General features: G+C 55.2%; 2 protein-coding genes and 1 long non-coding RNA gene across 3 annotated transcripts in view; 2 read left to right on the forward strand and 1 right to left on the reverse strand.

Annotated features, from left to right (window-relative positions):
- Window positions 1-7,106, forward strand: part of Dnah2 (dynein axonemal heavy chain 2) — a 120,617-nt gene extending 113,511 nt beyond the window's left edge. Inside the window, 9 exon segments of the mRNA XM_038325396.1 lie at window positions 3,702-3,893; window positions 4,056-4,240; window positions 4,520-4,748; window positions 4,825-4,976; window positions 5,293-5,407; window positions 6,024-6,200; window positions 6,308-6,382; window positions 6,544-6,694; window positions 6,793-7,106. Of these exon segments, the coding sequence (XP_038181324.1) occupies window positions 3,702-3,893; window positions 4,056-4,240; window positions 4,520-4,748; window positions 4,825-4,976; window positions 5,293-5,407; window positions 6,024-6,200; window positions 6,308-6,382; window positions 6,544-6,694; window positions 6,793-6,947 (1,431 nt within the window). The 3' untranslated portion in view covers window positions 6,948-7,106.
- A 2,278-nt stretch (window positions 7,107-9,384) lies between these two features.
- LOC119811181 lies at window positions 9,385-12,454 on the reverse strand. Its single transcript, XR_005284950.1, has 3 exons — window positions 12,230-12,454; window positions 10,714-10,789; window positions 9,385-9,919 (listed from the first exon to the last, which is right to left on the reverse strand). It is a non-coding gene; the product is annotated as an uncharacterized LOC119811181 (long non-coding RNA).
- A 5,720-nt stretch (window positions 12,455-18,174) lies between these two features.
- On the forward strand, window positions 18,175-27,809 carry Kdm6b (lysine demethylase 6B). The gene is given in 24 exon segments (XM_042054824.1): window positions 18,175-18,700; window positions 19,235-19,365; window positions 19,613-19,756; window positions 19,845-19,986; window positions 20,183-20,281; window positions 20,380-20,599; window positions 20,691-20,783; window positions 20,860-21,021; window positions 21,106-21,309; window positions 21,395-21,733; window positions 21,819-23,726; window positions 23,728-24,014; window positions 24,117-24,243; window positions 24,348-24,453; window positions 25,206-25,411; window positions 25,511-25,575; window positions 25,664-25,735; window positions 25,825-25,973; window positions 26,100-26,214; window positions 26,303-26,490; window positions 26,610-26,751; window positions 27,146-27,272; window positions 27,370-27,540; window positions 27,631-27,809. Coding segments are annotated over 21 exon segments (4,941 nt in total). The 5' UTR covers window positions 18,175-18,700; window positions 19,235-19,365; window positions 19,613-19,756; window positions 19,845-19,849; the 3' UTR covers window positions 27,655-27,809.
- Window positions 27,810-27,957: the final 148 nt, after the last annotated feature.

The raw sequence follows: 27,957 nt of genomic DNA on the forward strand, positions 1-27,957 counted from the left end.
CCAGCTGTTAGCTGTTTGAAGCTGGGTTTCGCTGTGTAGTCCCGGCTGGCCTCAAACTTGCCTCAGACTCCTAGATGCTGGGATTACAGGTGGGTGAAGCTACTGCCATGCCTGGCAGTAAAAAGAAAAGGGTTGTTTAGAATTTTTAAATGAAAAATCCACACGCAGAGACCACTCTTTAGTATATACTCAACAAATGAATCCTATTTTTTCCTCACCCTGTCCTTTCTGACCACCCTGAGCCAGGTGTCCCGCACCACTCTCCCCTCCCTAGCTGGCCAGGCACAGCTCTTCCTACTCTCCCTCTTCTTCCAACGCATCTTTTATATATATTTTAAAGTTTGTTTTTTGTTTCTGTTTTTCTGAGACAAGGGTTTCTCTTTCTAGCCCTGACTGTTGTGAAACTCATTCTGTATACCAGGCTGTCCTCGAACTCAGAGATCTCCCTGCCTCTGCCTCCTAAGTGCTGGGATTAAAGGCATGCACCACCACCACCCTACTGACACATCCTTTATTAATTCTGTGTTTCTTTCTGTTCTTTATATCTCAAGATTTGGTGCTTAGTCTAACTTTTCTCATTCTACAATCCTCTTTACACTTAATAGAGAACTTGTCCTTTTCATAGTTTCACTTCCAGCCCCCATCCCTGGCTACAGTACCAGCCCCCATCCCTGGCTACAGTACCAGCCCCCATCCCTGGCTACAGTATCAGCCCCCATCCCTGGCTACAGTATCAGCCCCCATCCCTGGCTACAGTATCAGCCCCCATCCCTGGCTACAGTACCAGCCCCCATCCCTGGCTACAGTACCAGCCCCCATCCCTGGCTACAGTACCAGCCCCCATCCCTGGCTACAGTACCAGCCCCATCCCTGGCTATAGTACTGACCTCAGTACAGAGCTTAACTGCCATGTGATGATGAAGCCTTCCTTCCTGTGACACCAGCATCATGAATCATACATCCCTAAAACAAGGATGCTGGCTTCTTTATCATTCATTAGATTCTCATCCCACCTTTGCCTCTGGCAACACTTTTTTTTTTAAATGTGTTTACTGTTAGAACAGTTACCTAGCATCCACGAGGCCTTGGATTCCACCCCTAGCCCAGGGAAGAAATATAAAGTTGGCTTTTGGTTTTAAATTAAGAGAGGGTCAACCAAGTGGTAGTGCACACCTTAATCCCAACACTTGGGAGACAGAGGCAGGTGGATGTCTGTGAGTTGGAGGCCAGCCTGGTCTACAGAGGAGTTCCAGGACAGCCAGGGCTGTTACACAGAGAAACCCTGTCTTGAAAAACCAACAACTAAAAGATAATGACAGTGCAAGAGCCCGGTTTTAACTCCCACTGTGCGGGTTGTAGTATTGAACTCAGGTCATTAGTTTGGTGCCGAGCACTCTACCCACTGACCTCCCTTCAGAACCTTTTCTCTGAAAACTCATCAGCCTATGAGAGGTTTAAAGAAAGCCTTCGTGCTGCAGATGCGGGTCCTCCCCGCCATCTGCTGAACCCAGCGAGAATAGTTCAAGGTTTATTTGTTAGAGCAGGATTTCCTGACACGTGAGATGGCTCAGTGGGAAAGGCATCTGCTGCCAAACCTGCCCATCTAAATGTAATCCCCTGGACCAGAGTGGTAGGCGGAGAAAATCGACTCGCATAAATTGTCTTCTGACATCTACACCTCAGACACCCAGGTCTCTGAGAATGACCTTGGATTTTTGGTCTTGATTTTCCTGCCTCCATTTGCCAGTGCTGGGATTACAGGCATGGACTACCAACACCTCACCTGTAATCCTAGCACTTAGAAAACACCTTAAATCCTAGCACTCTGGAGGCAGAGGCAGGTGAATCTCTTGAGTTTGAGGACAGCCTGGTCTATAGATTTAGTTCCAGGACATCCAAGTCTACACAGAGAAACCCTGTCTCGACAAAACCAAATTAATTATTAATTAATTAATTAATTAATTAATTAAAAGACTCTGTTTTAAAAAACAAAAAATAAAAATTGATTAAAAATATATAAAACAATAGCCGGGTGGTGGTGGCGCATGTCTTTATCCCAGCTCTTGGGAGGCAGAGGCAGGTGGATCTCTGTGAGGTCGAGGCCAGCCTGGTCTACAAAAGCTAGTTTCCAGGTCAGGCTCCAAAGCTACAGAGAAACCCTGTTTCAAAAAAACCAATAAAAATAAAGTAAAATAAAATAAAATAATAAAACGAGAAGTGAAACTAGGGGCTGGAGAGATGACTTGGCATTTGCTGCTCTTGCAGAGGACTTGGGTTCAGTTCCCATTGCCTACAAGGTGGATCACAACCATCCTAACTCCAGTGCCAGGAGATCTAACACCACTTCTGACCTCCACAGGGACCAGGCATGCATGTGGTACACATATATACACGCAGGCAAAACATTCATATATAAAATAAAATATTTTTTTGTTTTTTTGTTTTGGTTTTTTGAGACAAGGTTTCTTTGTGTAGCTTTGGAACCTGTCCTAGAATTCACTCTGTAGACCAGGCTGACCTTGAACTCACAGAGATCTGCCTGCCTCTGCCTCCCAGGTGTTGGGATTAAAGGTGTACAATACCACCGCCCAACCATAAATAAAACTTCCAGAAGTGATTCTGCTTTTAAACATCATACATCTATATATCTATATCTATATCTATATATTTGCTTAGATAGATAGAGATAGAGATGGAAATAGAGAGAGCAGAACTTTAGCCTTTTTGGAAACATAAAGTGTCTTTTCTTAATCTTGCCCCTTCTCTCCAGACCCAGAGCCATTATTTGAATATTGTTTGTAATTTTCTTTCTAATTTTAACACACAATTCTGTGTCACAAATACAGTCATACCATACGATTTCTTTTCCCACTCAATGTGGTGTACTTGACATCTGCTCCATACGTCATACAGTCCAGATGTTAATCTTTCCTGTAACACGGTTTCCGGTTTGTCTTCTCTCCTCTTGCCGAGTAGCCCAGGCTGGCTTTGAAGTTATGATCCTCTTACTTTGGTCTCCCATAATTCCATACATTAAAAAAAAAACTCAGTTGCAGCAGATTGAGAGTATAGCTCAGTAGTAGAATATTTTCCTGCTTGAACAACGCTTTGCGGTTTAGTCCCTAGCATTGAAATTTAAAAAAAAAAAGGAAGAAATACCAGTGAACACATAATTGTAGGTGCACACCTTCTGTTTTTAGCCATATTTTCTGGCACTTGCAGTGAATTGGCTCATTCCTCAGGGACATCATGATTGAGAGAATCAAACATGGAGGCCGGGCTGGGTGCTGTGGCCCTTATCTGTAATCCTTTGAGTTCCAGGTCACCTACTCTACACAGGAATTCCAGGCCATCCAGAGCTATACCCTGAGAATTTGTCTCCGGAAATGGGGAGGGAGTGGCTTAGGACGTAGCCCAGCAGCAGAGTAATTGCCTCACACATTAAAGCCCAAGGCCCAATGTCCAGGACTATCCCCTCAAATGAATAAATGGTGTGAGGGAGAAGGCAGGATTACCAGTAGCATATGCAGTAGGTCTCAAAGGTGCCCACCCTGTGAAGGAGTGTCTATCTTGGCGTGCAGATCCAGGCTAGTACTCTAGAGGCTTCCACCCCTGCTTGAGCCAGGGCCTTTATGCAAGGCCTCCTCCACAACTGCCCACGACGCTGCTAGTGGCACCACCCTGTACTGCCCTGTCCGCAGGGTCTGAAGGCCAACATGACACGGCTTTATCAGCTGATGACCGAACCACAGTTTACTCGCTGCTCCAAGCCTGCCAAGTACAAGAAGCTGCTGTTTGCGCTCTGCTTCTTCCACTCTATATTACTTGAACGCAAAAAGTTCTTGCAGCTTGGCTGGAATATCATCTATGGCTTCAACGACTCTGACTTCGAGGTTTGTGCTAACCAGGGGCCTCCCATGACAGCCCTTTCTTCTCATACTTCTTGACCCATGGCTCTTTTGTGGGAATACTGGCTGCCAGAAAGCTGGTGTTACAGCCCCATCGGGGGAGTTCTTGCCATAACTATACGGGGCTTGGGGTGGGACCACACACAGGTGTCAGAGAACCTGCTGAGCCTCTATCTGGATGAGTATGAGGAGACACCCTGGGATGCACTCAAATACCTCATCGCCGGCGTCAACTATGGTGGCCACGTCACAGATGACTGGGACCGGCGCCTACTCACCACTTACATCAATGATTATTTCTGTGACCAGAGTCTAACGACTCCCTCCTACCGGTGAGGAAGGGGTAAAAGGATATAAACAAACAAGGGGCAGGATTGGGTGGTGTGTGTGTGTGTGTGTGTGTGTGTGCGCGTGTGTGGTGTGCGCGTGTATGGTATGTGTGTGTATCTATAGAGAGTAGGAGGTTGGGAGAAGATAGAAATTGTGGAATTGGGAGGAAGAGCGAGGGTCATGAGTTAGACAAATGGGAAACTATTGAGACTGGGGATCTGGCTTGGCATGGATGCCCTTCAGGTCCTGCAGTGTGGTAATACTGTGCTGTGGCTACCCAGGTTGTCTGTGCTGGACACTTACTTCATCCCGAAGGATGGGAGTTTGGCCTCCTACAAAGAATATATCAGCTTGCTGCCCAGCATGGACCCCCCTGAGGCCTTTGGCCAGCATCCCAATGCTGATGTGGCCTCCCAGATCACTGAGGCCCGGACTCTCTTTGAGACTCTGCTTTCCCTGCAACCCCAGATCACACCCACCAGGATTGGCGGCCAGAGCCGAGAGGAGAAGGTAGGAGCAGAGGTTGTCCTGTGGGAGGGAACGTGCTGAGGAAGGGCAGGTCAGCTCCAAGCTTCTGCCTCCCTAGGTTCTCGAGCTAGCTGCCGACGTGAAGCAGAAGATCCCTGAGATGATTGACTATGAGGGGACCCGAAAGTTGCTGGCCCTTGACCCCTCCCCACTCAATGTGGTCCTCCTGCAGGAGATCCAGAGATACAACAAACTGATGAGGACCATCTTGTAAGATGGAAGAAACACTGTAGAACATGGAAGGGAAGCCGGGTGGTGGTGGCGCATGCTTTTGATCCCAGCACTCGGGAGGCAGAGGCAGGCGGATCTCTGTGAGTTTGAGGCCAGCCTGTTCTACAAGAGCTAGTTCCAGGACAGGCTCCAAATCTATACAGAAAACCCTGTCTTGGAAAACAAAATAAAATAAAACAACAACAACAACAACAAAAAGAATATGGGAGGGGAAGGAGAAAGGCCTCAGCGCGTGGGTGGGATGGTTCTCCCCAGACCAGCCGCCTTAAATCCTCTGCCCACTTCATCCACCCAGGTTCTCCCTGACAGACTTAGAGAAGGGCATCCAGGGCCTCATCGTCATGTCTACAAGCCTGGAAGAGATTTTCAATTGCATCTTTGATGCCCATGTTCCTCCGCTCTGGGGAAAGGCAAGCTCCCACCACTGTCAGTCCCAAGCCTGGCCTGGTCACTTCACTCTCAGGGCGCATGTAGCGGCCTTCAGAGAGCCCAGGGTTCGATCTGGACAGTTTCAAGTTGTTGAAATCTGGCACTGCCATCCACTAACGGACTGCAGAACTTATTAACTCACAGATGTGTTCACAGTAACTTCTATTTCAAAGACCCCCCAGTACTGTGTGCGGTACTCAGCAAGTACCTGGTTATTGCAAAGAAAGCACCCTCATCCAAAAACTGAGCTCTGAAATGCTCTGAGTGGCAACATGATGTTCAAAATGTTTCAGTTACCAATTTTTGGACTAGGAATTCTCACCCAGTAGTCTATGAAAATATTCCACACACCCCAAAACACACTGAGTAATCGGAAACCCTTCTGGCCCCATGCATTTTGGGTAAAGGATAATCTGTAGTGATATCATTGTTATTAATGAGTGGTATTAATTGTATACTTTTCTCCTGGGAGTTAACCTTTGCTGTCAGCAGGGGCGGGTACCACACAGTTGTCTCATAGCTGCCCCCCGGGTGCTCTTAATGAGGATGTGAAAGCATCATGGGATGGGCAAGCCCACGTACTGCCTCCTCTCTCAGGCGTATCCCTCACAAAAGCCTTTGGCTTCATGGACCCGGGACCTGGCTGTGCGTGTGGAGCAGTTTGAGCTGTGGGCCAGTCGAGCCCGCCCTCCTGTGATCTTCTGGCTGTCTGGCTTCACTTTCCCCACTGGCTTCCTTACTGCGGTTCTGCAGTCCTCAGCTCGCCAAAACAATGTGAGCAGTGTGTACGAGGGGATCTCCAGGAGGGAGGCTAGGGATGATGATGAGGAGGAGTTGTTCTCCTTGGGGGGCCCTCCCTCATTGCCACCTTCACCCCACAGATTTCAGTGGACTGCCTCTCTTGGGAGTTTATAGTTTCCACTGTGGATGACAGCAACCTGGTGTATCCACCCAAGGTGGGAGTTTTGATGAGTTTGGGCTTCGGAGCAAAAGGTCAGGTGGAGGAGGATAAGGGAAGAAAACCTGGGAAGAGAAGGGCGGAGAGAGGGGGTTAGGTTAGAAGTACTGATAACTTAGGGTCTAGATTTCCCCAAAATCTGTTTCCATCTCTCCCCAGGACGGTGTCTGGGTTCGGGGTCTGTACCTGGAGGGTGCTGGCTGGGACCGAAAGAACTCTTGTTTAGTGGAGGCAGAGCCCATGCAGCTGGTCTGCCTCATGCCCACCATCCACTTCCGTCCCGCAGAGAGCCGCAAGAAAAGTGCCAAGGGTGGGAAACGACCCCTCCCCATCCCTTGTCCAGTCCTCAAATGCACCTGCCTCCACCTTCCAGGCTCCTGAGTCTGACTGTCTTTTCATTTCCCCTAGGCATGTACTCCTGTCCCTGCTATTACTATCCCAACCGTGCAGGCAGCACAGATCGGGCCTCCTTTGTCATAGGCATCGATCTCCGATCTGGAGCCATGACATCTGACCACTGGATTAAGAGGGGCACTGCTCTACTTATGAGCCTGGACAACTGATGAGCGCCCCCTCCTTCTTTCCTGCTTGAGAGGGTCGGGAGCCTTAAGACTTTGTCCTAAAAGTGAATCTCAGACTTTATCTTATCTGAATCCAGTATATAATGGCGCCCTGAAGGTACCTAGTGGTGCTAGCCGTAAAGGTGGAACACTTGCATTGGAGTTCAGCACAGTAAAACGCGTGCAAACCCAGGCTCCAAGTCTCTCAATGGAATGGTGGTGATTTAGTGTGTGTTGGGGTGGAGGAAACCGGAGGAGGGAAGCTGGGATTTACTCGTGGGAAGGAAGTGCTATAGCAAGAACTGAAAAGAGGGAAATGGGGGGGGGGGGACCTCTAGCAGGAGGGAGGCGTGGCCTTAACTACTCGGCCTATAGGGGGTGTGACTAAATCTCGGGGGAAGGGCTTGAGCAGGCAGGGTGGAGCTTGCTTTGGAAGGGCGCGGGATCCAAATGGAATAGAGATTTGTCAAGTAAGAATTCGGGATGAGCTGTGTATATTGCACCCTAAGCCTTGCAATCATGACTCGGAATCATCGCCTGATACCAAAGATGAGGCGCGCAGGACTGAGGGCGGGGCGGAGCAGAAGAGGGACTTCAGCGCAAAGGGGCGGGACCACGACTCGGGGGCGGGGTTGGGGAAGGGGGGGCAGGTGCGGGTGTTTGTGTTGGAAAATCAAACTGCGCCACGGGGTGGAGCGGCCCCCCCAGTCCCTGTCTGGGAGAGGGGGGGCCGCTCGACCCCCGGGAGGCCTTGCGGATCCTGAATATCTGGGACCCTCAGAATAAGGTAATGGGGAGCCACGGGGGCTTTTGGAAAGAGGAAAGCTATCTCCGTGCAAGGGGGCGGAACGTCAGACTCTGGAGGGATCTGGCTAGGGATGGGCATTTGGGTCTTGGAAAAAGCAATGGCAATGTTGGGGTGCAGGACATCCAGGTCCCCAGAAGTGAACAAGGCAAAGGTAGCGGAAAAACTGGTCTTGGTTCCAAAGGTCAAGAGGGCCTGAAAGTACTCCCAGTCCCGTTGGGATGGTGACTTACACTAGGGCGGGGCTCAGTGATCTTGAGGAACAAGACTACAGGACAGTTTGCAGTTAGGTCTAGGGTTAGTGGATGGCCCATGGAGATCATATGCAATCAGGCATAGTGAGCCTCCAGTCACGGGGCTACTTGAAGGCTCCTTCCAGCTCTTTCCCCTGATGAGATGTGTGTGTGTGTTTTCAACCTTCAGCATCCCATCAGGAGCGGTAGCTTTCCCCAGCTCACCCGACTCCACCATACCTTCTGCGCTAGGCGTCGCCTGGTCCGTTCCCCTAGTCCCTGGCACAATACCACTTCTTCGTCTTCAGTCCCCCTAACCTTCGCTGGGCTTTGGCCCTTTCTCCATACTGAACCTTTCCCACGTAGCCACGAGATGGCGAAGATGAGACGCCCACCAGGCTTGCGGGTGGGGGTAGGGAGAGGATATAGCCATGACCCAGCGTGTAAGTAAGGCGGGCTGAGGTTCTCGTTTGATTTCCTGTCATCCATCTGGCACCCACCCCCACCTCTGTTCCAGGAAATTGTAAGCGTATGGGTAAAGGGCATAAGCTGGGGACAGGGCTAGAATCTCAGTCTAAGCTTTTTGGCCTAGAATAAACAGTGGTGAAGGGGCACGCGGGTTGGTCCCTGAGCTGCAGATTCGTTCCGGCCTTTTGTGGCCGGTGACCGTGTCTTGGGGTGGGGGCTGGAGTGTGGGGAAAGTCCAAGGCAGAACACCTAGTTCCCGGGGATGAGAATCTCGAGAGAAAGAAAGAGAAGCAAGGAGCTGAGATGCTACAGAAGTGACTCCGTAGTCGTCGGGAGTAAGGCAGGACCCAGAAGCTAGCTCTGGTCGGTTCTCGGTCGCTTGCCTGGGTAGTTTGCTCAGTTGCCGGAGTAACAGGCCAACCAGCGTCCCCAGCCAGATTCCCAAACTCTCTCTCTACTGTCCAATCCACTGTAGCGGACGTCGCCTACGTCAGGGCTCTAGTGACCAATGGGGAGCTGGCACTATCGAGAGCCTGAAAGAGGGAGAGGGAGGAGGTGGAAGGGGGGGGGGGGAGGCGGTGGCTACCCAGGATCTGCACGTGCACTCCCACACGCCTCGCTCCCAGTACGCCCTCTTCCACCGCACGCGCCCAGGCAGTCTTTTGCGCCTGCGCGACGAATCGTGTGTGTGCGTCTCTCTCTCTCTCTCTCTCTCTCTCTCTCTCTCTCTCTCTCTCTCTCTCTCTCTCTCTCTCTCTCTCTCTCTCTCTCTCTCTCTCTCTCTCTCTCTCTCTCTCTCTCTCTACTCTCTCTCTCTCTCTCTCTCTCTCCCTCCCTCCCTCCCCCCCACCCCCCTTGCCTTAGGTCTTCAGTCCTGTGTTTGCAAACTAGTCCAGGGCTGTGTTTCTCAACCCCTGCGGGCCCAGACGTCTGGGTGGATTTGCGCTCTTTAGCCGGGTGTCGACTGTTTATGTCAGTCTCTGGTGGGAAGGATGGCTACCTGTGTTCCCAATCGCCCTCCCCAGCTGGCGCCCCAAAGTTCCCAGGTGGGCAGGGCGGAGCTGTGGTTTCCGGCCCCCTAGGCTCAGTCGCGGCTTTCCCGAGCTCTAGCTTAGGTTGTTTCCACAAAAAAGGAGTGGGTACATGTACCCATTTCCATTTCACCCGCCCAGGCCTAGCTGCGGTTAGTGTAGTGACCCGGCAGGACAGTGTAAGAAGCCTCTTACAAGTCCAGGTGACTTGGCCAGGGGTTCGTCATGCTCATTTTTTTTTGTGAATTCCTGCTTTTTGATATGCATACCAACCCTTTCCCTCACGTTTCCTTTGAGCTCTCTCTAGTGATTTTTGCACCTCCCTTGGCTCCTTTCGGACTGTCTGTCCCCGGCTCCACTCGTCCTTCTCTGCTTCTCAGGAGGGTTATATAACTCTTCCTCTCGGCGTGTCCTGATTTCAACTCCACAGACTCCGCCCTAGAACAGCACGGGAGGGGCGGGAGAGTTGGGGACCCAGACAGATTCCGGCTGGCGGCCAGCTGGGGCACAGGGGATCCCGCAGATAGCAGACGGAGTCCCTCGGGTGCCCTGTCCCTAGTCTCCCGCCCCTGACCAGGGATCAAGCCCAGAAGAAAGAAGACACAGTATCTCGAAGGGGCGTGTCGGGACAGTCAGAAATGTGGGTTGGGAGGTCAAGGCTGGAGACTAACAGGAGGAGGCAGGCGACAGGCCGGATTCCCTAGGATTAGTCCTGCTGGGGTTAATACAGAAAAAGGCAGGACGCCTGGGTTCCCTCCTTCGTCTCTTTTTTTGGGTTTCCAGAATTCCTATAGCTATTTCCCAGGAAACTTAGCCAGCCAGCGGCTTCTTCGTCCTGCTAGGAGTCAAAGGTCTGTGTTAGAGGTGGCCTGGGATGATGTCACCAGTGCACGTGCCCCGGGACGGTTGCCAGGCAATGCGATCTCCTCCCCTTTCCACTCCCTCCCACCTCAGCCCGGAGTCCCGTTCCATTCCCGTGCCATCTCTTTCCCCTTTCCTTTCCCTTGGCATTAGCATCCTGCAGGTGGGAAACCCTGGCCTGGAGTTTTGTGAGGGGGAGGGGCGCGGGTGTGGTGTGGCTTAAAAGACTTTGCTCCTTTGCTGGGTTGAGAGAATTCTGGGTCATTTTTTTCTAGATTGCAAAAGAAAAACTTCCTCTTAAATCTCCTTTCCCTCCCCACCCCCGCTGGCGCCCTGACAAGAGTCTCCTAGAAATCTTTTTACTTTCCCACCTGCTGCATGGCTCAGTGTCCTGTTGCCCCTTTCCCATCTTGAGTTGAAGTGGGTGTAGTTGCAAGACAGCTGCCCCTGCGAGAAGAGAAGAGCGTGGGGTATACACACCAACTCATCCCTGACAGCCGCTTCACCTCCTCTCACCAAATTGAGGACACAGTGTTAGGCTGAAAAGCCAAGGTCTTTATCTTTGTAGGTAGGTGGATCAGCTTCTGCCATTGCCCACTTTTGAGAGAGGAACCCAGTGATATCTATGGTTGCCCTTCTGTTAAGTTGGGCATTAGTGTCTTCTTTTATACGCCTTAGAACTTGGACTGTCAACTCAAACCAGGATTCTAATCCCAGCTCTGCAGGATTGGGACATGGAAAGGTCACAGCCTCTGTGAGCCACCAATCCTTAATCTTGGACATTTAAATATCAATGCCTACCTTTTAGCTGATGGGAGGGGGTAGTGAAGTAATTTATGCAAAGCGCTTAGCATAGTGGTTGGCGTAAAATAGGTATTATTAAATGGTGTTAGTTATTATAGTGGGTGGACCTGTTCTTAAGTAGCCGTCACTATGGACTAGGTAGAGTGGAGAGTTTTGCTAACTGGGGTGTGTGTGTGTGTTGTGTGTGTGTGTGGGGGGGTGTCAGAAATTAGCATTGACTACTTTATGTATCTTATTTAACGTGGGCTTTAGTCAGATTTGCATTGCTTTCTTTAGGTTTATTTTTCCCCTCCTAAAAAAATAGCTAAGATGATTTCTTTGGCTGTTAAGATAATTATGTTGTGGCTTATGATTTTCAAGCGGTACTCTGGTTCCCTCCCTTGTCGCTCTCTTGAGCCTTTCATTTTGCAAAGGGACTCCACAGTTTCCCTAGCGGGGACATGGTTAGGCTAAAGGGGTGTGTAAAAGGTTGGGGTGGGTGGAGAGAGACTAGTGGGGGGAGGCTGGGGGAGCGGGTAGTTAAAGGAAGAGACCGGAAGGGAGGAGGAGGGAGCCTGCTGGTGGGGAGGGAGGGGAGGAGGAGGAGGTGGAGGAGGAGGAGGAGGACGAGGAGGAGGAGGAGGAGGAGGGAGGGAGGGGGTTGGGGAGAGCCTGCTACAGTTCTTTGTTTGACTCCGGGACTCAGGGACGGGGAGGAGGAGGGAGGGAGGCAGAGGCTGCAAGCGTCGGGGCAGGCCCAGAAGGCAGAGGAGGGACCGTCTCCCCCGCCCCCCCCAGCCCCCATTCCCCCCCTGCTGCTTCCCCCTCCCTACCCGGACTCTGGGGGCTCCGCCGGGGGACAGACACCCAGCAGGTAACCCCAGCCTGGCTCCCCCTCCCCCTGTCTTATTTTCTCCTACACCCTCCCGGTCGACCCCTTTCCATCTCCCCATTCCCCCGGCCTTGCTTTTCCCCCAGCCCTCCTTGTTCCATTCCCCCCCAAGTTGGGCTGTCGCCTGCTGGCTCCGTCACCCTCTGTCTCGTGCAGCCTGACTCCCTTCCCCCCACCCCATAGTGTGTGCTACCCTGTTCTGCCCGAGGCACCTTTTGGGGTTCTGTCTCGTTGTTTCTCAGGCTGGCTTCTTCCGACCTGTCTCCAGGGGCTCTAAGGGAGGAGGGAGTCCTTATCTTTTAATGGCTCCCTGCAGCCTCCTTTGCCCCTTTCTCCTTGTAGCAGTCTCTAGGGTGAGAGAAAACCGGAATTTGGGGGGCCCTCTGGAGAGGCAGGGGGCTATGTGTTGCTGGAGATGGGCTGGGAGTGTGTGTGAGGAGGGGGTAGGGGTTCGTTTAAGACCAGGCTGCCTCTCTGATGTCCCTTTAAATGTCCCTTACATTTCTGGGGACTGGGGGTGGGGTGGGGAGGTGGCAAGCTGCCTGCTTGGGGGGGCAGGGCCCTTGGTTTGTCCACACCGTCAGGGGTGGTAATGATTTAAAGGGACAGCCTTGGTGTGGCTACTGCCACTCTGTGCTGGCAGGAGGGGGAGCCGGCAGGCTGTCTACAGAGGCTCGGCTGGTGAGCAGGGCATTTGAGGCTGTCTGGTGTTGGGCCTGCAGGTCGGCAGTACAGCGGCTGTGGCTGGAAAGGCGCAAGAAGTGGTTGACAGCCTGTCCTGAGGGCGCCGAGTCTGGGCTCTCTCCAGAACCCCGTCTTTGAGTCCTTTGACTCCATGACCAGGAATCTGTGGGCCACCAGGTGGGGGCCACTGGTAGACCTGCAGGCCAGCAGGGTGACCTGAGCACTTGAGAGCTGGCCCTTCAGCTTCCCCTTTTGTTGTTTGGTTATCTGCACAAGAAGGCCCCAGCCCCTCCTCCTCATCCACATGCCCCCCACCCCCACCCCAGCTGTTGGACAGATGAATTACAGCCTGCTGCTTGGGGCCAAGGCTGGTAAGGGATTAAAGTTCTGAGGTTGGCCCTTTAAATGGCTGTTGGCCCTCCCCCACTCTGGTGTCCAGATACCCGGCACACACCCTTCTGACCCCCTTGACTGCCCCTCACTCCTCTTGGTTGGCCTGAGGCCTCCCTTCTCTCCACTAGACTAGACCCTTTCTAAGACACCCCACCTCCACAAATGCTGTCAACTGCTGGGGAAGCCGCTTAGTCCTGTATTTGTCTCCCTGTCCTGAAGGGTTGCAGCCTCTAGCATTTTTCTCCAGCAGAAAGAAGGCCTTGGCAATCTGGCTTTCTCAAGCCTGCAGCTGACCACTGCCCCTTAAGGGCCTTGCTTAGGTCAGAAATAACACCTCCCCCGGGGCAGTGTCATCAGCGGCTAAGAAAGCTTGCGGTACATTGCATCATGGAGGCTGGGGGCCAGAAACCTAAGTCTCTGTGGCAGGGGGAAAGATGGGGGCTGGAAGGCCAGGAAATGGAGAAGCCAGGCAGAGAGCCCAAGTGTGGGGGTCCTAGGGCCAGGAGGATGGAAAACATAGATTCCTGAGGAGTGAGTCTGAGGTGAGGGTTGACGGAGGTCTCACCCCTGTATCAACACCTCATTCTTGGCCCTTGACTTGTATTAATAGACCTAGCTCCTTGTATCAAAGATTGGGAGGGAAGGGAGTGGGCCCCTGTCACCTCCTTGGGCCACACAGAGGAAGGAGGTGATGGGGAAACAGGATATGGCCTTGGAGGTGACATGGAGGGAGCTTGCTGCAGAGGCCACTTCCCGGATCAAGCCCAGAGTCACAGTTGCTGCAAAGAAGGCTCCTCCCTGTTGGGCCCGTTCATCTTGTCTGGCCACCTGTGCCACTTGCCAGGACCTGCCCATACCAGCCTAAGGGAACGGCAAGGGTCAGAGTCCAAAGGGTGGGGTTGACTACCTGGTGTCTAGTTAAGGTTGGGGAGGAACTCCTGGATTGGAGGGAGCAGAACTCAAGGCCTAGGGTCCACATGCCCTGGGGCCAGAACTGAGGCTGGCTTGGCTGTTGCTGTAACTGTGCCTACCCTGGGTCCAGTCAGGAGAGGATCATGGATCGGTGTCCAATGTAGACTTCCTCAGGTGCCACAGCATGTCCCCTTTACCACCTGAACCAGGCTGCCTCTTGAGGGAGAAGGTTGGAGGATGGCTTTTTTCCAGGTTGCCATGGAAACTGATTCTCTCATCTCTTCTGACCTCTAGAGCCAGGTTTCTCCTCAGTGAGGGGGCAAGGAACACAAGGGAACTCCTCCATTGTGGGAGACCGCACCTCTAACTGAAATCTTCTCTTTTAGGTTCTCCCAGGCACCATGCCAGTCCCATAGCACTCCCCACACCACGGCTTCTGCTGCACCCCATTGCCAGGGTGGTTGTTCCAATGAGACTGGATACTTCGAACTCCATCTGGTAAGCTTGGCTGCGGAGTGTCCTGCCTTTCCCCAGTCCGACTCTTCACCGCAGGCTATGATCTGGTTCGTGCCCACTCATCAGAATGGTCCCGTCCAACTATGAGCCTCCCCCAACATGCCATGCTTGAATGGTTCAGCCCTCTGGGTTGGCGCGCCCCTCTCTCTCCTATGAATGGTTTATTCCTGTACTTCGCCAGCCTCTCAACTACCTGGAAACCTCTTCTCCCACACTCCCAGTGCTACAACTCATTTGCTAACTGAAGAAAGCCAGGGTTTGCAGGCTGAAAGTAGATGTGAGACACCCCAGCGAAATTTCTTCTTGTGAAGGGGAAGGCTTTGCTTCCATAGGAGGGAATCGTCACATTTATAAAAAGTGCTTGGGAATTGATGCAGGGAGATGTTGGGGATCACTGCCACATAGCTAGCTCGTGCTTGTCATGGCCATCTTCGAATGTCACCTCTCTGATCTCCGGCCCATCCTCACCATGACCTGCTGTGGAGCTGTGGATTTGCTTTGCACACCTAACTCTTCTGCTTTCCCCAGACCTTCTGCTTCTGCAGCTCCCTCCTTGAGGTCCATCTTTATCTCCCTCTCCTCCCTAGCAGGAAGGAATGTTCTCTAGGCTGGAAACTTGAGTTCTCGGGTTCTGTGTTGCTCTTCCCCATTCCTCACTGAGTTTTTTGAATAGGGCTATTTTTTTTCCTATCTGTCCGCTTTAGCATGATGGTTTGCACATTGGGGTGCCTTGCTAGACTTGTGTTGAATGAATGTTGTAACTGAATGGACCGCTTCACTGCCAAGAAGCCTACGGCTGAGCTCTGCCGTAAAGCCTCCTGCCCACACCTTCTCTAGAGGATATGAGACATTTGGGATAGTAACAGTGGAAGGCTGAGCTAGGAGGCAGCCTGCAAGGATAAAATTGATGGAGAGCAGGTCAGGGGCAGTGTAGAAAAGGTAGCCCTGGAAGAAGCCCAGCTTGTCCTCGCATTTGCAGAATGGTCTTGCTTGAGTTAGTTACCTCATTTGCAACATAGGGTAATCAAGTACCTCCTATGCCTGGTTTTGGGCAAGAGTTAAAAGATGCATGTAAAAGGTTTTGCACAGTGCCTACCATTTAATAAATGCTAGCAGTTTCCCTCATGGTTGCTGCAGGAAGCTGTCAAGATAGAATGAGAATGCTGAGGAATGGGACTGAACTTGAAGGCAGACAGAGCCCCAAATAATTGACAAAACATTAGGATCACTGACCCAGTAGGAAGTCAGGATTCAGGGGAATTAAGAGAGCCCTTCGAGCCTGCCTCCAGTGTTTCCCTGGCTCTGTTCGAGAACGTGGAGGCAAACACAGAAGGGCATGTGCACAGACACACGTGATCACCACAGTAATGCAGAGGCAGACCCAGACAAAAGACTGAGACAGGAGCCAACCAGACACACAGACAGAGACAGCCTCGCGGAGTCATGTAGACAGGGATAATGACAGGAACGCGCCAGACACCGAGGGAGACAAGATAAGCAGATATGCAGGTGCACACAGACACCGAGACCCACACACAGCCGACCCTGTTAGACTGACTGGTGAACACAGCGTCCAGTCAGAGGCAGACACAACGCCCGCAGTGACACATAGCGGGCCAGCGCGCCGGGGCCAGCACTGTCACTTGTCGATGGGGGCGGGGAGGGGCCGGTGGCGGGGGAAGGCTGGGGAAGGGAATCCCGGGCGGGCGGCCTGCCCGGGTGGCTGAGTCACTGCGGAGCCTCAGCCCGCGGCCCTCCCTCTCCCCCCGGCTCTCCCAGGTGAGAAGCGAGCCGGTAACTTCATAGCTTCCGCCATGCCGAAAGAAGATCGCAAAGGAATGGGACCCGCGGGGGTCGGTCCTGGATCCGCCCCACCTTCGAGCCGGTGCGTGCCGGCTAAATGCATGCTCAGGAAAAACCGGTCTGCGGGGTCTGGTGTCTTTGGCCGTCCAGTGTCTGCTTGCGGATCGCGGGCCTTGTGCCAAGCGTCCCTCTTATACCCCGCGTTCCGGGAGCTGCGCGGAGGGGCTCTTCTGCCCCAAGCCCAGAGAGAGTTAAGTGGGTGTGATTGATGGAGCGGTTCTCTCCTGGGACTTAAGGGGGAGGGGGTCGGTTAAAGTCCTAGAGTCCAGATCCCGGATGCAGGAGGCGGAGCTTGGCTTTACCGGGAGTGCCCGGATGGAGAGGGCGTGGTTTAGGCCCAAGTGGAATTAACCCTTTCTGGGTGGCCGGCTTTTGGGGCTGTAGGTTGGGTTGGAGAGGCTGGATTGTCAGCCTCAGAAGTGTGTTGGCCTCCCAGCCTGGCCCTGGACGTGTGCATCTACCTTCTGTCTGTCTGCGAGGAGTCTGTGGGTGTCTGTCTTTGTGCTTGTCCCTGGTTGCCCCCTCCCCTTGGTTAGTACGAGCACTGGGAGTCGGGGAGGGCCATTCGTGCCTCAAAGCGAGAGTGTAGGTGAGAGTGGACGGCGAGCCAGCCGGCGGCGGCGGCGGTGGCGACTGAGGAACAGGTGTGAGTGTGGTGGCTGCCCAGCGCGGGGTGGGGCCGTTTTGAGGGAGACAGAGGGGAAATTCCGCGGGACGGGTGGCGAGCAGTGTGTGGGCTGAGGAGTTGTGTCTGCCTCTGACTGTGTGTCTGTGTGAGCTGAGGGAGGCGGGGGCTGAGTCAGTGGGAACAGGGGATGGTTTTCTGAGTGACTCACTCTCCCCCACCCCAAGCCTGATTCAGACCTTGAGAAAGGCTTTGTTCGTGGGGCGGATGGGAAGTCAGGCGCCTGCGTCCCTGGTGGGGACACAGATCCGTGGTGGTTGGCGAGATTATGCTTAGGGTACAGGAAGTTTTGTCCTGGAGCGCTCTCCTGTAGTCCATGGTGTCGTCGTGGGAGGTTGTGGATAAAGGTTGAAGATCAAGGGGGCTGGAGGGACGGAACTCGCTAGTTTAGGGAAAGCTGAGTCAGTTCCCCGTGGGAAAGGGGAAGTGGCAGAGGGGAAGTGTCATCATCGCAGAAGGGGAAGCTGCATTTCCTGGCAACTAGCAGCGTTCTGGGCACCACTTCCCTAGCAGGGTGTCAGCTTCTCTGACATCTGGTACCCCAAGCTGGAGCTGCCGTTTGTTCACGTCTGGTCCCTCGGTCCCCTTAGGGCTTGGCTGGAGCAGCCAGTTTGGGCTGCACTTGACCACATTAGCGTTGTACGTGTCCCAGGGCTTGGCAACTGACACATTGCAGCTCAGGAGAGTTCTGGCCGGAGCTCCGCGTGAACTGAGGAGTCCGCGGAGCGCAGTCTCCCACCAGGGCTTGGACCGAGTAGCCTGCGGGAATCAGTGGGCTCCAAACATTTTCACGCACAGATGACCTTGCCCCAGCGGGAGGGAAGACTGTTTTTGCCAGAACCTCTCTGCCTTTGTGGGCTGGGTGGAAATTTCCCCACAGTGCAGACTTCTCGGCCAAGGCGAACTTTCCAGCCGCCCCCAACCCCTCGCCGCGCGCTCTCCCCCGGCTTCCTGCCCGGCGCTTTCTCCAGCTGGAGCGCTGGCCCCGCCCCCGCGGCTTTGTACTCGACACTCGCCTCTCGCCGCTCTTTGTACTCTAGACTCTCAATGGACCGATCCCGGGAGCGGAGCCGGCTCCCTACCTGCGGGGACCTGGGGTATGCGCAGGGAAGCAGCTCTGGGCTCTGATAGTCGAGAAGGGAAAGCCGGGACTAAAGGAAACGTGCCTAGGACAGAGGAGGACTGTGTCCGTTTGGGTCCAGTCAGCTTCGACGGGAAAGAGTAAAGGGGGGGTGGCGTGAAGGAGGAAGTGAAACGGGTTCTGGGTTCTTTAAGGGAGTAGGCGGTGAGAGTGGGACAGGGGTGATGTCACTGCCTGTTGGGCCCCGCCCTCCTCACCCTCCCAAAGGACCCCCCCCTTACACACACAGCTTCCGCTGCGCAAGTGGCCACGTCACGGGCAACCCCCGAAATCCCCCCTCCCTTGGGGGGGTGGGGGCCACGTGGGCCGTGGGGAACCGCGTGGCCCCGACAGGGAAGGGGCATAGAGGAAACAGGAGCCACGCGAGAAGGGCCACTCCACGGGTGCGCAGCTTCCCAGAAGTTGGAGGGCTTGTGGGGGACTGGCTTAGGGGGGGCCGACCGATGTTGAAGACTCAGCCAGGGAAAGTGGAGAAGCTGGAGGAGCTTGGTATGAGCCTGGGGACTTGACCGTGATTTAGGACTGGGTCCGGTTCTGGAGGTGGAGCATTCCCATAGAGGCGCGGGCGGACCTGGGTGCTGGATTTGCTGTGATTGCTAGACCTAAGCAGTTGTACCGTGGTGATCGAGTGGAGAGTGTCGCTGGGTGATGTGAAGTGAGGAGGGGGAACGTTGCCTTTGTCTGCGATTTGTATTGGTATTGGTCTGCTGTCCGTCCTTGGGTGGATAGACAGAGGACGACTTGAACAGGCTGGCGGGGACCATTGCCAGTTGGGTGGATGTGTGAGGCTTGCCCTCAGGTCGGCTAGTGAGTGATTTCCCATCCTCACTAGCATGGGTCTTAGCCAACTTGAGGTTACTGCCCTGTCGGCCACGGGTTTCTGATCCGAGATGTGGACCCTAGGTGGTATCTTTGGGGTCACGTCGGGGTCACCCTAGAACGAGCTCGTCTGACCGGCCCTGCCACCCTCCTCCGGAGGCCGTGGAGTGCTCGGCTAACCTCGCTCCTATTGGTTCCTGCCAGGCTGTTACTGAGGCGGAGACAAGGGTGATGATTGGCTTTCTGGGGAGAGAGAAGTCTTGTGATTGGCTAAATCTCTGAAGCGTTTGAAGCTGAGAGGACGCTCCCACGGAGGCTGGGTTAGCAGCCGCGCGGTAGGTAGCCTTAGTGGCTCAGGATTGAAAGCCTGTCACTTAGTGCAGCGGCTGTATTGTACCTGTTGCTGACTCCCTCCCTGCTACTTGGCCCATATTCCTGTTACTCCACTTGCGGACTTCTAGGGGCTCCTTATGCCGGTGTATGCCCGGCTCCTTGCCCTGAGTCTTCCTGTTCAGACAGTTCAGACCAGGTTTGGGCCCTGACTGTACTGGCAAGCTCAGTGTACTTTTCTTCTCTCTGTAGAATTGGTTGTGGAAGGCCAGAGACTGCCACCTGGAAACAGTGGGCACTCTTGTTAAGAGCAATTGGAGCGGGACCATCGTGCCAGAGAGCTGGGGCAGGGGGTCGTGCCCCGTCTCCAGGGCTCCTGGGGCCACTGCTGACCTGGTAAGGGAAAGATTGGGGCTGGTTTAGCTGAGCGTACACCTGAATGTTTTATCCCTCGTTACAGCATGATCTCTTGTCTCTGACTTAGGCTGGATGCATCGGGCAGTGGACCCTCCAGGGGCCCGCTCTGCACGGGAAGCCTTTGCCCTTGGGGGCTTGAGCTGTGCTGGGGCTTGGAGCGCCTGCCCACCCCATCCTCCTCCTCGAAGCTCATGGCTGCCTGGAGGCAGGTGAGATTTGGGCCCCAGTCCCCTTGCCGGGCATTTCTTTTCCTGTCTTCTCTATTCATTTCCTCCACTCTCCGTGAGTTCCTATTATTTTGTGGGCCCAGACACCAGCCTTACCTGCTCTTAGTCTCCCTAACGTTCCCTTTCTAGGGAGCAGGATTCCTTCTGGCAATACATAACGGACCTTTTCTCTTTACAGATGCTCTGCCAGCATCGGGCAGCCCCCACTCCCTGCTCCTTTACCCCCGTCACATGGCAGTAACTCCGGGCACCCAAACAAACCCTATTATGCTCCTGGGTAAGTGGGGGATTCAATAGTTCTAGGACTGGAGGTAAAACTGGGACTTTGAAATGTTCCCCAAAGCATGATCACTCCCAATGCCTTCTGCTCTGTAGGACACCTTCCCCTAGACCCCTCCACGGGAAGCTGGAATCTCTGCATGGCTGTGTACAGGCACTGGTCCGGGAGCCAGCCCAGCCCGGGTTGTGGGAACAGCTTGGACAACTGTATGAGTCAGAGCATGACAGTGAGGAGGCCGTATGCTGCTACCACAGGGCCCTTCGATATGGAGGAAGCTTTGCTGACCTGGGGCCCCGAATTGGCCGTTTGCAGCAGGTGGGACGAGGCGGGACACAGGTGGCTGAGATTGCGCCGTCTGGCTCAGTGTCTCTAATCTATCTTAATTGGCCCTTTGCCCCCGCCCCAGGCCCAGCTCTGGAACTTTCATGCTGGTTCCTGTCAGCACCGAGCCAAGGTCCTGCCCCCGCTGGAGCAAGTATGGAATTTGCTGCACCTTGAGGTGAGGCGGAAGCTCAGTGAATGGGGAAGGGAGTTGAAGGAGGCTGGGGCCCATGCCAGCATCTCTCTGTTTGCAGCACAAACGGAACTACGGGGCTAAGCGAGGGGGTCCTCCCGTGAAGCGATCTGCTGAACCCCCAGTGGTACAGCCTATGCCTCCAGCAGCACTCTCCAGCTCCTCAGGAGAGGAGGGCCTCAGCCCTGGAGGCAAGCGGAGAAGAGGCTGCAGCTCTGAACAGGTGATTGTCGGAGGGGCAGCAGGAGAGAGGGTTCATGGCCCAGGCAAGGAATAGGATTTTCACACTCTGTTCTTTCTCTTCTAGGCTGGCCTTCCCCCGGGTCTGCCACTCCCTCCACCACCATTACCACCACCCCCACCACCCCCTCCTCCACCCCCACCGCCACCCCCGCTGCCTGGCCTGGCTGTTAGCCCTCCATTTCAGCTGACTAAGCCAGGGCTGTGGAATACCCTGCATGGAGATTCTTGGGGCCCCGAGCGCAAGGGTTCGGCACCCCCAGAGCGCCAGGTGAGCCCCTTAACTGTCACCTTTTACCTCCTGTAAGTTCTGTCTCTTCCCCTCCTCACTTTGTGACCGTGTTTATCTCCCATAGGAGCAGCGGCACCCGCTGCCTCACCCATATCCATACCCGGCTCCTGCCTACACTGCTCATCCGCCCAGCCACCGGCTGGTCCCAGCCACACCCCTTGGTCCAGGTCCCCGACCCCCAGGAGCAGAGAGCCATGGCTGCCTGCCTGCCACCCGTCCCCCCGGAAGTGACCTTAGAGAGAGCAGAGTTCAGAGGTCGCGGATGGACTCCAGCGTTTCACCAGCAGCATCTACCGCCTGCGTGCCTTACGCCCCTTCCCGGCCCCCTGGCCTCCCTGGCACCAGCAGCAGCAGTAGCAGTAACAACACTGGTCTTCGGGGTGTGGAGCCGAGCCCAGGCATTGTATGTGTTGGTCGTGGGCTGACGGTGGGCGGAGGTGTCTGAGGGGCTAGAAGAGCACTCTGATCTCCTCATTCTCTGTTCGCAGCCTGGCGCTGACCATTACCAAACTCCTGCGCTGGAGATTTCCCCTCACCAGGCCCGCCTAGGGCCCTCGGCACACAGCAGTCGGAAACCATTTTTGACAGCCCCTGCTGCCACTCCCCACTTATCCCTACCACCTGGGACACCATCATCCCCTCCACCCCCCTGTCCTCGCCTCTCACGCCCTCCACCACCCCCTGCTTGGATGAAGGGCTCAGCCTGCCGCTCAGCCCGAGAGGATGGAGAGATCTTAGGGGAGCTCTTCTTTGGTGCTGAGGGACCTACCCGTCCTCCCCCGCCTCTTCCCCACCGTGATGGCTTCTTGGGGCCTCCAACCCCCCGCTTTTCTGTGGGCACTCAGGATTCGCATACCCCTCCCACTCCCCCAACCACCACCACCAGCAGCAGCAGCAGCAGCAGCAGCAGCAGCAGCAGCAGCCGTCACAGCAGTAGGCCTACTGGGCCTGCACCCTTCCCTCCACCCCCCTATCTGGCCAGAAGTATAGACCCCCTTCCCAGGCCATCTAGCCCAGCACTGAGCCCCCAGGACCCACCTCTTCCACCACTGACTCTTGCCCTGCCTCCAGCCCCTCCCTCCTCCTGCCACCAAAATACCTCAGGAAGCTTCAGGCGCTCGGAGAGCCCCCGGCCCAGGGTCTCCTTCCCAAAGACCCCCGAGGTGGGGCAGGGGCCACCCCCCGGCTCTCTGAGTAAAGCCCCCCAGCCTGTGCCACCTGGGGTTGGAGAACTGCCTGCCCGAGGCCCGAGGCTCTTTGATTTTCCACCAACTCCACTGGAAGATCAATTTGAAGAGCCAGCTGAGTTCAAGATCCTACCTGATGGGCTGGCTAACATCATGAAGATGCTGGATGAATCCATCCGAAAGGAGGAGGAGCAGCAACAGGAGGCAGGCACGGTGCCCCCACCCCCACTCAAAGAGCCCTTTGCATCTCTACAGCCTCCATTTCCCAGTGACACAGCCCCAACCACCACTGCTGCTGCCACCACTGCCACCACCACCACCACCACTACCACCACGACCACCATCCAAGAAGAGGAGAAGAAGCCACCACCAGCCCTGCCACCACCACCGCCTCTAGCCAAGTTTCCTCCACCTCCCCAGTCTCAGCCCCCACCGCCTCCACCAGCCAGCCCGGCCAGTCTGCTCAAGTCATTGGCCTCTGTTCTTGAGGGACAAAAGTACTGTTACCGGGGGACTGGAGCAGCTGTCTCAGCCAGGCCCGGGTCCTTGCCCACCGCTCAGTATTCCCCTAGTCCTGCATCAGGTGCTACCGCCCCCCCACCCACTTCAATGGCCCCTAGCGCCCAGGGCTCCCCCAAGCCCTCTGTTTCCTCGTCATCTCAGTTCTCTACCTCAGGCGGGCCTTGGGCCCGGGAGCGCAGGGCAGGTGAAGAGCCAACACCAGGCCCTGCGGCCCCTGCCCAGCTGCCCCCATCTCTGCCGCTGCTCCCTGCTCGTTCTGAGTCTGAGGTGCTAGAAGAGATCAGTCGGGCTTGTGAGACCCTTGTCGAGCGGGTGGGCAGGAGTGCCACCCATCCTGCAGACCCAGTGGACATAGCAGAGCCAGTGGACAGTGGGACCGAGCCACTGCTGCCTCCTGCACAGGCTAAGGAGGAGAGTGGTGGGGTGGCGGTGGCAGTGGCAGCAGCGGGTCCAGGTAGTGGCAAGCGTCGGCAGAAGGAGCATCGGCGGCACAGACGGGCCTGTAGGGACAGTGTGGGTCGTCGACCCCGTGAAGGGAGGGCTAAGACCAAGGCCAAGGCTCCCAAAGAAAAGAGCCGAAGGGTGCTGGGGAACCTGGACTTGCAGAGTGAAGAAATCCAGGGCCGGGAGAAGGCCCGGCCGGACTTAGGTGGGGCTTCCAAAGTCAAGACACCCACAGCTCCAACGCCCCCCACCTGTTCCTGCACCCTCTGCTCAGCCAACAACCCCAGCAGCCCCCGTCCCTGGGAAGAAGACTCGAGAGGATGCTCCAGGGCCCCCAGGGGTGAGCCGGGCAGATATGCTGAAGCTCCGGTCACTTAGCGAGGGGCCCCCCAAGGAGTTGAAGATCAGGCTCATCAAGGTGGAGAGCGGTGACAAGGAGACCTTTATTGCTTCTGAGGTGGAGGAACGGCGGCTGCGCATGGCAGACCTCACTATCAGCCACTGTGCTGCTGATGTCATGCGTGCCAGCAAGTAAGTCGGGGGCTGTAATACCCAAGGCTGCCTACTTGTCCTGGGGATAGGCTCCTGCTCATTACCCCATGTTTCTGATCTTACTCTGCGGTCTTCTCACAGGAATGCCAAGGTGAAAGGGAAATTTCGAGAGTCCTACCTTTCCCCTGCCCAGTCTGTGAAACCGAAGATCAACACTGAGGAGAAGCTGCCCCGGGAGAAGCTCAACCCCCCCACCCCCAGCATTTATGTATGTCTGCCGTCTGCCCCCAGAGCCACTCTTCCCACAAGGGTTTGATTGGGTTCTTAGAGCCTGGGGAAAGGCTCTGACCCAGTGTCTCCTGGTTGTCTCAGTTGGAGAGCAAACGGGACGCCTTCTCGCCAGTGCTGCTGCAGTTCTGTACAGACCCTCGCAACCCCATCACCGTGATCAGGGGCCTGGCTGGCTCACTTCGGCTCAGTGAGTTTGGGGGGGTGTATGCAGAAGGCCGTGAGGATGTGGTGTGTGGACTCTTTGAGAACCACTCCTGTGCTTGCAGACTTGCCAAGGCGACCCTAATACTCAGTCGCGCACAGGCAGTGTTTGGGAAGTGCTCCGTGGTGTGCCAGCCAGCCTTGAGGTCTTCTCATCTGTCATTTCTGTCCCCAGAAGTAGACACATGGGAAGGTGGCTCTCAGGAGTGATTAGAGTCACTTCTGATTGTCTTAGTGATTAGGAATGAAATGAGCCGGGCAGTGGTGGCGCATACCTTTGATCCTAGCACTTGGGAGACAGAGGCAGGCAGGTCTCTGTGAGTTTGAGGACAGCCAGGGCTACACAGAAAAACCCCGTCTGCAAAGACCATAAAGAAAACGAATGAAAAGAATAGATCATAGACTACTTCTGATCCGTGGTTTGGCTTTTTTCTTTTTCAATCTTTTATGGTGCGAAATTTTAAACCAGAGGAAGCTATATAAACATAAGGGTCAGTTTTGTTTCCTTTCTACCCTTACATCTCTCCTCTCACTGAGTGACTTGAGGGACATTTCAGGCTTGACTATGTCTTTCCCTTGTTCCGGTGACCACTTGCCATTCCCTGATTGCCTATTGTGTGGCTTTGGTGCTGAGTTCTGCCACATCCGTGTCCACGTCCTCAGAGGCCTGGCCAGTGAGAAGGAAGGCTGAGTTGGACGTCTCATCCTCACCTGCATCCCTTTGGCACTCCCTTGCAGACTTAGGCCTTTTTTCCACCAAGACCCTGGTGGAAGCAAGCGGCGAGCACACAGTGGAGGTCCGCACCCAAGTGCAGCAGCCCTCAGACGAGAACTGGGACCTGACGGGCACGAGACAGATCTGGCCCTGCGAGAGCTCCCGCTCACACACCACCATTGCCAAGTACGCACAGTACCAGGCGTCATCCTTCCAGGAGTCGCTGCAGGTGAGGCTCATGCCCCATTGGTGACGGGTGCTGGGGTCTGACCCGAGTGGGCCTCAGGAGGCCACTGACCCAGACCTGCCCACTCGTCTGACCAAGCAGGAGGAGAAGGAGAGCGAGGATGAAGAGTCGGAGGAACCAGACAGCACCACGGGGACCCCTCCCAGGTAAAGCAGAATTCCTTCCGTCCTGTCTGGCTTTGCTCTTTTGCTCCCTTGGTTCGCCAACAGCCTTTCTATGCTTTTGCCCCAGCAGCAGTGCACCGGACCCCAAGAACCATCATATCATCAAGTTTGGCACTAACATCGACCTGTCTGATGCCAAGAGGTCGGTGAGGCTGGACCAGTGAAGCTGGGATGGAACCCTGCTACATGCTGAGATACCCTCTTACAATGTTGGCATTCCTGTGTTCCCAGGTGGAAGCCCCAGCTACAGGAGCTGCTGAAGCTACCTGCCTTCATGAGAGTAACATCCACAGGCAACATGCTCAGCCATGTGGGCCACACCATCTTGGGCATGAACACCGTGCAGCTATATATGAAGGTCCCTGGCAGCCGAACGCCAGGTGTGCTTCTCACTCTGAGCACGGTGCGGGAAGTGCGCACTCAGTGCTTAGCTGGTAGCCAATGAGGGCAAAGGGCAGCTGCCGGCTTGCCTTAGACAATCCGTGACGTTCTATCGCCCTCTGCAGGCCACCAAGAGAATAACAATTTCTGCTCTGTCAATATCAACATTGGCCCCGGGGACTGTGAGTGGTTCGCAGTACACGAGCACTATTGGGAGACCATCAGCGCCTTCTGCGATCGGTGCGCACCGCCCCCTTGCTAGTCACTCCACCACAATCGGGTCCTTGGGTCTGTCACCTGACCCTGTCTGTGGCTGTCCATTCCACAGGCATGGTGTAGACTACTTGACTGGTTCCTGGTGGCCAATCTTGGATGACCTCTATGCGTCCAATATTCCTGTTTACCGCTTCGTGCAGCGCCCTGGGGACCTTGTGTGGATTAATGCAGGGACTGTGCACTGGGTGCAGGCTACTGGCTGGTGCAACAACATTGCCTGGAACGTGGGGCCCCTCACCGGTGAGAGGGTGGGGTCCAGTCATCATGGGACAGTGAAGGGTGTGGGGAGTAGGCCCTGCTGGGGAGAGGTGGCGTGGGGGGCCCTTGGAGAACCCTTAGTGACCTTCTCTGGCCCCCAGCCTATCAGTACCAGCTGGCCCTGGAGCGCTACGAATGGAACGAGGTGAAGAACGTCAAGTCCATCGTGCCCATGATTCACGTGTCCTGGAACGTAGCTCGAACGGTCAAAATCAGCGATCCCGACCTGTTCAAGATGATCAAGTGAGGCCCGTTTGGCTAGCAGCCACCGCCACCTGACTCGTTTCCTACCCTTGTTCTCCCCAGTTCTCCTCATTCTTCACCTGTCTTCATCCACATCTGCAGCGTGTTCACAGAAGTCACTGTGCTGAAGAGCTCCACAAAACCCCTATTATCTCTCAGCCTTTGTTTACTGTGAGACACACACACACACACACACACACACACACACACACACACACTTACACTTGAAATGTCAAATGTGATGTACTCAAGACAGGAAATGCAGCTCAGAAATGAAAGGGGAGGGAGGGCTGCCCAGGGAAGTTGGTGGAGTTAAGGTCTTGGGGGCTCAGCCCTGCCCCCTTGGCACATCTCCTGGAGTCTTGTCTCGATACCACCTTTGGCTTTTCCCTAGGTTCTGCCTCTTGCAGTCAATGAAGCACTGCCAGGTGCAGCGGGAGAGCCTGGTGCGGGCCGGGAAGAAAATCGCTTACCAAGGCCGCGTCAAAGACGAGCCTGCCTACTACTGCAACGAATGCGATGTAAGTACGAAACGCGTGGGCTCCGCGAGGGCTCCACGCGGTCCCCAAGCTGCCTACAGTAGGCCGCCTTCCTGCTGACAGCCCCTTTCCTGGCTAGGTGGAGGTGTTCAACATCCTGTTCGTTACGAGTGAGAACGGCAGCCGAAACACGTACCTGGTGCACTGCGAGGGCTGTGCGCGCCGTCGCAGCGCGGGCCTACAGGGCGTGGTGGTGCTAGAGCAGTACCGCACCGAGGAGCTGGCACAGGCCTACGATGCCTTCACGCTGGTGAGAGCCCCGGGGCTCCCGATGGGGCGCGGGAGCGGCCACACCCGCCCGCCACTGCCACCACTGAAGCTGCGCGCTTTCTTTCCGCAGGCTCCAGCCAGTACGTCGCGATGAGGCCGGATGCCCCGCTCGCCGCGGCGGGGCCACCAGCACACGCCTGGGCTGGACCTAGGTCCCGCCTCTGGCCGGGAAGGGGGTCGGGCCCAGCCCTTCCACCCTTATTGGCAGCTCCCCTCACTTAATTTATTAAAAAAAATTTTTTTAACAAATACGAGGAAAAAAAGGAAAAAAAATGGGAGACGGGGAGGGGGCTGGCAGCCCCTCGCCCACCAGCGCCTCCCCTCACCGACTTTGGCCTTTCTAGCAACAGACACAAGGACCAGGCTCCGGCGGCGGCGGGGGGTCACATACGGGTTC

The sequence above is a fragment of the Arvicola amphibius genome, chromosome 4, assembly GCF_903992535.2.
Source record: "Arvicola amphibius chromosome 4, mArvAmp1.2, whole genome shotgun sequence".
In the NCBI taxonomy this organism is placed as follows: domain Eukaryota; kingdom Metazoa; phylum Chordata; class Mammalia; order Rodentia; family Cricetidae; genus Arvicola; species Arvicola amphibius.